The sequence below is a fragment of the Polistes dominula genome, unplaced genomic scaffold, assembly GCF_049000335.1.
Source record: "Polistes dominula isolate Pdom_NZ unplaced genomic scaffold, Pdom_raw_medaka contig_25, whole genome shotgun sequence".
In the NCBI taxonomy this organism is placed as follows: domain Eukaryota; kingdom Metazoa; phylum Arthropoda; class Insecta; order Hymenoptera; family Vespidae; genus Polistes; species Polistes dominula.
The window spans coordinates 319010-331324 of NW_028301094.1; the positions used below are offsets into that span (position 1 = coordinate 319010).

Sequence of the window (12315 nt, forward strand, 5' to 3'; positions counted from 1 at the left end):
TTAAAATATGAATTAAGTTTATTTGAGAAGAATCTCATAATGCGAACTAACGTTGTTAAAGTATTATGGACAGGAAGATTAAAATATGGTCCTAGTGTAAGACTTCAAAAAATACTTTTCAATTTACATAATAAGCAACTAAACAACGAGACTTGTAATACATTATTATTAGTTGAGCATGATCCTGTATACACTATAGGAATTAGAAATAAAAACTATACAGAGGAAGATGAAAAGAAATTAAGAAATCTTGGAGCAGAATTTTATAAAACTGATAGAGGTGGTCTTATAACATTTCATGGACCAGGACAATTAGTAGCTTATCCTATTTTAAATTTGAAACAATTTAATCCTAGTATTAAATGGTACGTTTGTCAGATTGAACAAATGATCATACGTCTTTGCGCTGAATTTAATATATTAGGAACAACCTCACCGGATACTGGAGTTTGGGTTAAAAATAAAAAAATTTGCGCTATTGGCATTCACGGCAGTCGTTACATTACTACACATGGTTTAGCTTTGAATTGTAATACCGATTTAACATGGTTCGATCATATTGTACCGTGTGGCATTGAAGGCAAAGGAGTTACTAGCATTAGTAAAGAACTTGACATGAATGTAACGATCGAAGACGTAATTCCCAAATTTCAAAATGTATTTCAAGAAGTATTCCAATCATCATTGATTCCATATCCACAAAATGAAGCGTCCGAATTGCTTCGAAACGTAAAGAATTGTATTTAGATTTTGTTCATTCATTTTTATCTTAAAAACACATTGTATTTACAATATTTAATAATAAATTACAATTTGTTATGAAATTTACAACAAATTTCTATTTTAAAAGTCCAAATATATTTTTTTATATTATTTATGAGATATGTCATTAAATCAAATTTAATTGATCACTTTAAATATCCATCGATTTATTATTAAACTTATAATTATCTGATAGAAATTAATGTTGAAATAACAAATATTTCCGAATTTTACATTATAATGTATGCTAAATCGTTCAAGTTAACACATTAAAGAATCTTAAATAACAGATGCAGCCCTACGTAACAAGAAGAATATTCTTGACACAATTTGTTAATTAATTTTTAAATATAAGAGAAATATTTGAATTAAATTAATCGATAATAGAGTAACACAAGATATGTTCAATTGATAAAATATTTGACTAGAGATTATTCAAGCCTCATTATGTCATGTAAATGTGCAAAATATCGATGTAGTTAGAAATAACATTGATAATTTGAAGCAAAGATTTTCCGTAAATTTTGTGCAAGAACATATTATTATTATTATTATTATTATTCTGTTAAAACGTGAAGATACCTTTGATGATATAATTCTCCAGTCAATGCACCTACTATAACTACAGCATTGTGCAATGAATTAGCAGAATCTCTAATCAGTCTAATCGACCGTTCTATGTCACTTTTAAGTTCTAAATACTGCTTGTTAATTAAAAGACCTTCTAAACTTTGCATAGCTTTGATGGCTTCTACACTAGGTCGAATTTCTGCAGTATCTAGGTCAGGTGATCTTGAGGGCGCAACACCAGGGGAATGAGACGTAAATCTTACTATTTGATGTTCACATTTCGATTCTGGAAGCTGTGCTAAACAATATACGCCAATAGCACGACTTAAAAATTTACATCTGTTTAACATAAAATATTAATTAATATTTCTTATAATAATATACCTCTGTACATATTAAAATTTATTTAATAAAATATATTATTAAACCTAATAGAAAGGTACCTAATAGAAAGCTGAGAACCTTTCCTGAGCCCAATAGCCCCCAAAATACCCCATCCTTGTCCAGCATCATCAGCCATCGTAAGCAATGCACGTGCTAGTCCTTTTAAAGCTCTAGCAGCGATTACAGTATTTTCACTGTATTGACATTGCCTGTAAGCTAATTCGCATGCTTTTCCCCATAATAATGGTAATTTTTCTTCCGTTATATCTCTAAATAATAATTTATATTTGAATTACATTATAGTTTTTCTTTTTTTTTATATTTATATATTATTTATATTTTTAGCTTACGTAGTCTTGATAGCGGTAATCCAGTCAATTAAATTGATAAGAAGCATGCCTTCTTCTCTGATATCTCTACATGAAGGAAGTCTTTTCAACAATACAGAATAAAGAGCTAAAAGTCTTCCTTCTGAAACTAATACTGATTCCAGAGGAGGTTGTCTTGGTACAACGGGTTGTAAAATTGTTAAAACTGCAGCCCATGTTGGTCTACCATCTTCGGAAATTACTGAATAATATAACATGAGTTTTATATTTATCAGATATATATTTTAGAGAAAATGAATTATTTATTATTTATTTACCAGTGTATTTAAAATAAGCTTCTAAAGCAGCTTCCATGAGTTCTCCTAATGTAGATGAAGAAGCAATCGCAATACCTATAACTTTAAGTACACCCATTAGTACTGGACTACTTGCAGATCTTTGCAACAACCAAGTTGTCCAACTAGTTCGAAGATAATCATTTAATGGTCCACTTTGGTTTATAGAATGAAGAAATTCGGTTACTAATAAACCTGCTTCTGGAATTTGTTGGGTTTCTGAAACAGCTAATAAATAAACATTTATGCTAACATAGTAACTTTTAGAATAAAGTATAAATATATATGTATAAAAAAATAAAATTATATTATTTCAACTTACTATCAATAACAGCTTCCATTTCATCCAACATACGAGACAACGTAGTTGTAAAAGCTTTAGAATTTGTGGATAATAATGATTTATATCTAGTTGTGCAATTTATTAATAATTTTACCGAAGAGCGTACATATATCTGTCTCTTTTTTTAATGTAGTTGGATGATAGTATGCTACACTGGGATCATAAGCTGCGACTATCTTTAATAAACTGTTATATCATTTGATTAGTTTTTTAATTCAAATATAATATATATTTGAATTAAACAAATGTAATACTTACTTATTCAAAGCTATATCTATAGGATGAACTTGTTCACAGTCTAGAGAAAGAATAACTCTAGGATCACAACTCATTACGTGCCAGTTAATTACTTGATCATAGGCAGCTGCATCAACCAAATGCCATGAAAATGTTACTGCTTGTGTAATTAATTGTACTGCTTTATCATTCTACAAACAATATGAAATTATTTTTGTATAAACTATGTGTTAACATTTATGGAACTTATTATAATACAAAAATATTATTCAATTACCTGTCTTACATTTGGTTCATTTGATAATTTAACAATTAAGTTTAATAAACATATATGCATTCTAGTAACAACTGCCAAAGGAAAAGTATTTAACGATTCATTTATCCACGACAACCAATTGATACAAGTAAATACACTTCCAAGAAATAGGTGACTATCTGGTAGATACTGATCGACTACTTTAATCATAAGCTCGACATCACCAATACTAGGACAAAACCGATCCCATGGGAGCGATAAGAAATTACCATGTATTACATTTAATATGTGATCTTTGATTGAAGGATGAGCAAAATTAGTAACATAGAAATGCCAGACGAAAGATAATATTTTGTTAGATGCTGGCATTGTATCAATAATAAATCTAACACATTCCACAAACATTGATACTATTCTATTAGCATATGGTCCATCCGTTATAATCCATGGCAGTAAAACAGATCTATCATCTGTAAGTTGTTGGATCCATGCTGCTGTTGGTTCTCTTAAATTTCTAGTCCAATAAGGTGTAATCCAAGGTGCATACATTTCACTTAAAACAGGCCATATTTTTTCGCATACTAAAAGGAGAATAATTTGTTCAATTTATATTGGAAAATAAACGAAATTTTAATGTAAATTTAAATTTTACATTGATCTGCCAAGGAGCCTCTATCAGATTGAAGTGTTAGGACAACAAGAGCGTGTCCTACCATTCCCAAAAATACTGTCAATGGATCATTATAGACTCTATATTTTGGATACAATCCATAAAGACCATATTGCAAACGTTCTTTCATAAAATGTCTACTAAGTAAAACTGCAGTATCGTGCATCTAAAATAATACAAATTAATTATAATATATTGTTGTTTTTTGAAATAATTTCTATATGAATATTTAAACAAATAAACATTTACCTCTTGTCGAGAAAGAAGTCTTTGTTCTGTGGCATAATGACGTATTTCGTCACGAATTTTTGACAAATGTATTACAGTAGAACTTTTTGATTTTCCACTTAGAGTACCTAATAAATCACGCCATACGTCTAAGGACAAAGTTTGGCTTTCACTGCCTTTTAATATGGTACTAAGAACTTCACCATAATGTTCAGGAAATTCATGTAGAAGAATGAGTCGTAGATGATTGCGAAATAACTAATGTAATAAATAATTATACTTCTTATAAGTTAATTTGTAAATATTTTCTTTTATATTTAGTCAAAATTACCTCATGTAATATAAGTTTATCTTCTTCCGGATTAAGTCCAATATTAGATAGAGCTCTAGAAATTAAATCTATGAATGTTGATCGTTCACTTAATCTTGGTCTTCTATAGCTTAGCCAACTTGCAACGTCAAACTATAGTAAAAATAGAAATTCATGAATGAAATTAAATATGTAAATAAATATAGTCGTATTTTTGATTGATCTTATATACCTTAGAAAGTAATACGAAACATAAGTCTACATTCATCCCAGTAGACAATTCAACAACTGTTTGATACATTTGTAAGAATGTTGATGCACCACCAGCAACTGGAGTAAAGTGAGGACCAAGCAATCCACCAAGATTTGGTCTTTGCATAATTGTTTTTAACAATTCTGGTCCTTGACTTTCTTCTCCGCTAATAAATAACTGAAAAAATATTTATTATTAAATTAAAAATGAAATCTTTTATTTTATTTTATATTTTGTATGATTTATATACTTGGCCAAGCTTTTCTAAACAGGTTGTAATAAGTTGTTTAGTTGGTGGACACAATGCTGCTTCTTCTGTATAAAATTCCACCAAGTGATAAAATAATTTAACACCACTTTTTTGTACTTTTTGCAATACTGCTGTATTTTCGCTAATTCGACTTATACTTAGTTCGTGTTCGAGCATACTATAAAAAGTAATAAATATTAAATACAAATGTACAATATATATATATATAGGCTGAATGATAAATATACTTACGCAATTAAATGATCCATAAAAACACAACCCTGTGTAATTTTACTAGGCGGTGGTTGACTTGCTTTAACTAATAAATTTTCATATTCTGCTCTATTTTGAGATATCATATGATCAACGCCATCACTAACATGAGCTTCAATAACCTACATATTGAAATATTATTCAATAATAAAAATGATAACTCTTTAGAATAATTTGGTACAATAGAAAATATATTCTTACTTTAATTCTAATTACTGCGGCACCAGCGCAATGAACAACCGGTGGTACACCTGATCTAGTACGCTTTTGATGTACTGGTGCAGGATCACATAGAGCATGTAATGTAATACAGTTTTCAACGTCTCGATAAAGCGTAGGTATTAATTCTAAGAAACTACAATCTATAGCTGTATGCTCGGAAAGCAAAAAATTATAAGTTTTTGCATAATCCAAAATGATTTTAAGATGAGGTTTGATCAATGTTACAACTGTTTCTGGAGAGTATAAATTTTCTCTTGATACAGATGTAATAAGATTATTATTATTTGTATTTAACAACGGTGGCGAAACTGGTTGTTCGTATGAACTCAATCTTTTAAAAATTCTTTCCAATGGATCGGCAATTTCTAATAAAGTAGGCGGTACAAAAGATGATTTCTGATATTGATTATCTGGGTCCCGGAGACATAGTTGTTCCCACTCTTGCACAGCTTCTAATTGACTTTGTTGAACTGACCAATAATCAACATACTCAAACCATGGATTCTATAATAATATTAACATAGTTAAAATGTGATTAATAAAGAGTGTATTTTCAATAGACAACAAGTTTTTTTTAAATTACTTGCTCTCCTTGCATGAGTGCTATTAATTTTTGCGACATGTATTGTGGTGGCAAAGCTGGAATGTAAAGACCTGATTCTTGCAATCTTGGTTCTTCTAACCATAGACTTAAAGTCTTATAAAATCTGAAATAAAAAAAATTAATGAGACATTGATAAAAAAAAAAAAAAAAAAACAAGTTGTAATATTAAAATAACTCTTCAATAATTGGATATTTACTTAGCAGAGTTAAAATAGAATATTCTTCTGTCATCAGCAATAGGTTTTCCATTATCAACACCTTTTTCTCCTTTCAATTGAAAATGTTCAGTTATTTCGTGTAATCGTTTCTTCAGTTTCTTTAAATAATTTAAATTGATCATCCCTTCAAAAAATTTTTCACCCACTCCACCTTGATCAGTACCTCTGTACAAAGAATATACTTTCTTCAATATTTATTCTAACAAGCTATAATTGTAATGTAATACATACCCTGGAGTAGTAGGAACTCTTGCTAAAAATAGAGTGAAAAAGTTTTGCCATAGAAGAGCAAGAATAGGATGTTCGATTGGAGTGTTAAGTGCTTGTTGGGACCAACGATATATGGCTAATCCATTAACATTAAAAGCTTGCATTTTTACTGTAGCACAGGCTCGCTAAAATTTTGTTAATAAAAATATTTACATTTACATATCACATATGATATAATCAATAATAATAATAATAGTAATAATACCTTTAATGCAGTGTCTAATGATATTTTAGTTTGTAATGCTAATTCTTTTAGAATTTCACGCCATAAACCTGTTTTTATTTCCCTTTCGTATTGTTCGGTTAATAAAACTTGATATGCAACCCATATTGACTGTGTCGAGCCACCCAAAAGGCTTAAAGAATTATTAGAACCAGTTGCCCAACTTAAAAAAGAACCCAATGATCCTGGATTACGATTCGTTGTTATATTCTAAAACAAAAAGAGAAGGATAAAAAATAATGTGCTCCAATTTTCAATGTAAAAAATACTTTGTCCATTGTTGCTTAATATAAAGTGTACATTAAAAAATGTAATATAAAAATCTTGGTAAAAATCCTATCATAGATGAAAACAAAAATATAAATCATACCTCATTGTTTCCTTTTAATGCAAGCTAATAGCAATGATTTTTCTAATTATGATTACAAAAATATTATTGTTGTTTGCTACTCTATACCAAGACATCAATATTATTTGGAAATAGTTAAAAAATAGAAAAATATTTCATAAAATAAAATAAAATAAAATAAAATAAATATACATCAAATAATAATAAAATAATCAAACAAACAAACAAACAAAAAAGTAATATCCTGAAAATCTAATATAATATTGGAATCTCGGTATAATAACTAAATATAATTATTTATAATAATTTTCTCTTACTGAATATAAACTTTGAAATATGTTTTCCATGACTGATCTTGTATCTAAATGAAAGAATACAGCCCGAATGATTGTATCCATTAAATGTAAAACATTTTGGTCTTTGTTCCAATCTGGTACAAGTATAAGTACGTTCAACCATAAATACATTAATTTCGCAGGACTATGTAAACAGTATCTGTAAAAAGAAATAATATATATATTAGTAAAATTAAAACAGAGCATATAATTTGAGTATAAATAATTTGTATACCTTTTATACTTGTACAAATGGGATTCAATCATATTTGAAAATTGTTTAAGTAATGGCCCAGGAAACTCAGGTGCAATTAAATTCTTGGCCATTTTCATATACGTTCTATCAGCCGTAATTAATGTAATAACGAGACTTAAAAATTTATCATTCTTAAATAATGAATCAGGACAATCCACAAATAATGGCACAATGTGATGTAAAGCTATCAATACTTGTTCATATTTATAATAGCATTGTAACGTTTGTAATTGATTGAACCCTTTAGAACAAATTAAGGGTATAGAATGGCCCCATAATGTCATCAATACTGACACGTAACATGCAATCGGTTGTTTTTCTCTAACTCCTGTATTTAAAATTTCCAAAAATAAGTCAGATTCCATATTTGGTAAATAAGAAAATGCTACAGTAGGATTTGATATTGCACGCTGAGAAAGTGCATCAGATTGATCAAGTTGATGTAATCTCAAACGTGATAACATTTCCCATGCCCATATAGTGAATGCTTGTTCACTATTTTGTGGTCTGACTATGGACGATACCTTTTAATTAATTAAATATATTATAATAATAATTGTAGCAAATTATTCCATTATCATATGAAAAAAAAAAATAATAATAATAATAAAATACCTGTTTAACTCCCTCTGCTAGTAAAGAGGCAGTTTGTGTAGGAGAATCTGGTACGTATTTCATGACCAATTCAACAATTAAGAGTGCCACACGTCGGTGTATTTCAATAGGAAGATACAAATTATTGCTATAAAAATGTTTTTACATTGTTTAGTAACTAATTACAATATACAAAAGTATATAAATTAATATTACTAACCCTTCGAGTCCCCAATTAAGATGAGTAAGAACTAAACGTGCTAAGTGACTTTCAGTTGATGCTAACGAATGTTGATGTAACCAAAATGAAAGAACTTTAAAATCTTGTTCTTGTGGAATCCATTTATCCATTTTTAATTCAGTGAACAAATACAGGCTTAACTAAAATTATTTCATGTAAAATAATATTTTTAATCAACGAGAAATATCAATTTGTATACTTCAATTGAAAATGTACCTTTCCAACAGAACCAAAATTGTCCCGCAATTTTAATATTATGTCTGAAAGAAGCGTAGGATGCTTATTTGTTAAATTAGATAATAATGATCTAGCATCTTTTGAACAAGATTCTTGTGTTATTTCACTAAGAAATCCTATCTGTAATATGATGTATAATTAGCAAAGAAAATACAATTATATATGTATATGTATATAAACAATCTCGACAATTACTTACTTGAAATAAATCAATAGTAGCTGCTCTTACAAAATCATAATCAGCAAAGGTTCTTGCCATAGCCATGTTTGCAAATGTTGTCAATAAAAAATATGATTCATCTCCTGGCATGTTGCCTAATTTTTCTTCAAATTGTTTACGAAGACCTGGATAATTTAATTCTTTTTCCCATTCTGTAAAAAATAAGTTCATTACAAAATATTTACATTTAATTATTGTTTTTTTATTTTTTTATTATCAAATAATAATGAAATAATATTAACCCGTATTAGTCATAGTGGTCATATATACATCTGTTGATGTAGAGTCAGTATGTAAAGTATAAAAGATTTGCCATAATGTAGTTAGGGATACAATATGATATGGAATAGATGCCAGATATTGCCATGCACCTAATCGTCGAGAGGAAAATATTGAAAGAGTTGCTTTTAATAAAAAGCTATCATATTCAGTTTGTAATTTCAGCAACATTGATGGATCTGTCACCTTTTTGATCAAAAGAATATAGAAATATTGTAACACAAGAAATACATATGTTATAATTAATTTATAAATAAAATATACAAATAATTTCTTACTTGACTCTTGTCAAATGCTTCCCACTGATCGCTGACATATTGAACTATGTCTCTGATTAATGCACTTAATCTTTTAGCTAATTGTCTATATCGTGGAGAATCATATGTTTTTAATCCTTTATTTACTAGTCTCACAAAGACAGTAGAAAAAGCAAATATTCGTATCATATGATGATCGGTAATTAAATTCTTGTTTTGATAATATTTATCATTTTGATATTGTATAAAAAGTATCTGTTCAAATAATTTATTGAACGGTATTTGATGCAAAAGAAAAATAAGATCACTTTCGTATAAATTTGCACCAAAATTAGCAATGTCTTCATCTTCTTCGCCTTCTTCATCCAACATGACCCAAATCGTATCACCTGGGTTACTTGTTGTATCTTGCAACGATAATTGTACCTAATTATAAATAATATTCTATTAAACATTGAATATAAAGTTATATCAATATCATTGTCATGCATACCTGTTCTAGGAACTTCTCACGATCTTTAATTGGAAGTAAAATAACAGCTAACGTAGCTATCATATGATCAAGGTATGGATCATTTAATGGAGACGTAGATACTTCGATTGCATTTGTAGATGGTAATGGAATTTGAATATAGCCACGTGCCCAATTCATAACACCTCCAGGACATCTCAATACGTGGTTCAATAAAAATAAATGATCCTGCCAAGTAGCTACTCTTAAGAGAACTGCTGTCAATTTAGAAAGCCAATCTCTGACATCGGTAACAAATTTTCCATCCTTTAAAATTTTTCGTTGAAAAGTGAACAATATTGTAATACACATTCTTAATTCAACTAGCTGCGGTATTGTTTGTGAAGGTGATTGTACTGGCATTAAATTAACTGGTGCATTCGTTGGTAGGTTTGTAAATTCTTTACAACAAATACATACTCTTTGGATATAATGTTCAATCTGTAATCTTAGTACTTCTGCTTCATAACAATATAATGCTTGGATATTATATAATATGTCTTTGATAGCTGATAAATTACGTGACAAGCTATGCAATGCTTGTTGATTGAAATGAGCAATAGAATATTCATGAATAGCACTAACAGGATTTCCATCTTGACATTCACCACTTTCCGTAATAGTAGCTTTATCAAGACACCATAATTGTTTTTGCGTTTCTCTACAATTTTCCTTCAATCTTTCCAATTCATGCGAATTTATAATCAGATGATTTCTAACACGAAGATAATTCATAAGAAGTTCATAAAGTTTATGTTGTTGTTTAATCGCATGACTTCTCAATTGTATCTCCGTAAATTCTGCAATAAAGGCATCGACCAGTGATAATTCTTGATTATTGTAAAGAGATATTAATTGATTTTCGGTAAATGGTTTAACATCATTAATAACAGCTTGTGTCGTGTTAATTTTATCTTTAGATACTTCTGGCTTCTTTTCGATCTCTTCTTCCTTAACTAAATCTTTATTCGAACTAGTGCTGAATGAAGATATGGTTTCTTCTGATGTTAACGTAGTTGTTTCTTGATCTTCAGCAGTAGGTGCTGTAGGGAAAACATCTATCAAACGAATTTCTGAAACTACTACTCTGACTTCTTCTATGTTTCCTTCCAAAGGATCCGCATCTTGCATTGGAGTTGCTAGATGTTTGCCATCAATTTCGTCATATGAAACAGATGATTCTGTACATACCTGTCAAAATATACGTTTCTTACATTTCTGAATACTATATTAATATATCATATTAATTGAAAATAATACAAATAAATACCTCAGAGGTTTCAATAGACAAATTACATTCCATCTCGTAAGCAGCTTTTTCGGCAGCTTGTTTTTCATAAATTTCTGTATCAATAGCAGCTGAATGCAACTCACTTTCCATGTTTTCAACGCATTCACCTTTAGGATAGTTGGTAGGAGATTCTCCAAAAAGACACTCGAATTCTTCTAAGGTTGGAGCATCTGGTATTTGTTGTTCTAAACTGGGCGGTATTATTTTGTCTTTCTTCTTCTTCTAAATGTACACAAATTATTAATCATAATAGTGTTATTAATTTATAATTTTAAGTATTAAATTTATGTATATATAATCATATAAATTTACCAATTTATAATAACTTGAAAATAAATACAAGTATATACAAAAAAATTAAAGTTTACCTGTCGACTTTTTTGTTTCTCCATGATTATTATTATTAATGGAGGGTTATGTGACGATAATATTGTTTTGGCCTCGTATATTTCTTGAATTGTAGATAAAACTTATAAGGTATTAGGTTTGTGCACTGTTACATCTTTCCTACTCGCCATTATTAATGTTGCAGTGTAAGGATTAATCACATTTTTTTAAACCTTTATGCAATATGCAAATAAATTGTATTGCGCGTTAAAATATATCTAACCTTATGCAAAGCCATAACATACATTTTAATGTCTATTAGATAAAAAGTTATATAATAAAATAATATTCTTTTTATTCATGCTAATTATTTTCAACAATAACTTTATCACCATTTCATTGTTATAGTTTAGTGCAATTAAATGATTTTGACATATAGATGTCGCGTCGAGACAAAAACATGTGCTGCCTACTTTATCGACTATTACCGACCAAAGATATAGCATTCTATCTTACTGCCATCTAGAGTCGATAAATGAATTTAATTACCGACTGCTACCGACCGAAGATATACCATTCTATCATACTGCCATCTAGAGTCGATAAATGAATTTAATTTAAAAAGACAAATTTTTAAATGTAAAATTTAATAAAATATCACAAACATGACATTATCTTTAT

General features: G+C 28.9%; 2 protein-coding genes across 2 annotated transcripts; one reads left to right on the top strand and one right to left on the bottom strand.

Moving 5' to 3' along the window:
* Positions 1-39: 39 nt before the first annotated feature.
* Positions 40-835, top strand: Lipt2 (Lipoyl(octanoyl) transferase 2). Its single transcript, XM_015332082.2, has one exon. The coding sequence runs from the start codon at positions 40-42 to the stop codon at positions 745-747; it is 708 nt and encodes a 235-aa protein (XP_015187568.2). The 3' UTR covers positions 748-835.
* On the bottom strand, positions 641-12050 carry Epg5 (ectopic P-granules autophagy protein 5). Its single transcript, XM_015332083.2, is given in 31 exon segments — positions 641-1671; positions 1776-1985; positions 2067-2286; positions 2363-2608; positions 2703-2847; positions 2849-2909; positions 2982-3151; positions 3238-3797; positions 3869-4052; positions 4136-4372; positions 4446-4577; positions 4657-4854; positions 4928-5105; positions 5180-5322; positions 5402-5926; positions 6006-6129; positions 6224-6409; positions 6476-6639; positions 6720-6947; positions 7108-7131; positions 7404-7581; positions 7657-8201; positions 8293-8419; positions 8492-8652; positions 8729-8869; positions 8949-9121; positions 9212-9434; positions 9527-9931; positions 9999-11207; positions 11287-11529; positions 11676-12050. Coding segments are annotated over 31 exon segments (7716 nt in total). The 5' UTR covers positions 11700-12050; the 3' UTR covers positions 641-1319.
* Positions 12051-12315: the final 265 nt, after the last annotated feature.

What these genes read in the sequence shown, in the direction of transcription:
- Lipt2 (XM_015332082.2), top strand. Translation starts at nt 40, where the DNA reads ATGCGAACTAACGTTGTTAAAGTATTATGGACAGGAAGATTAAAATAT.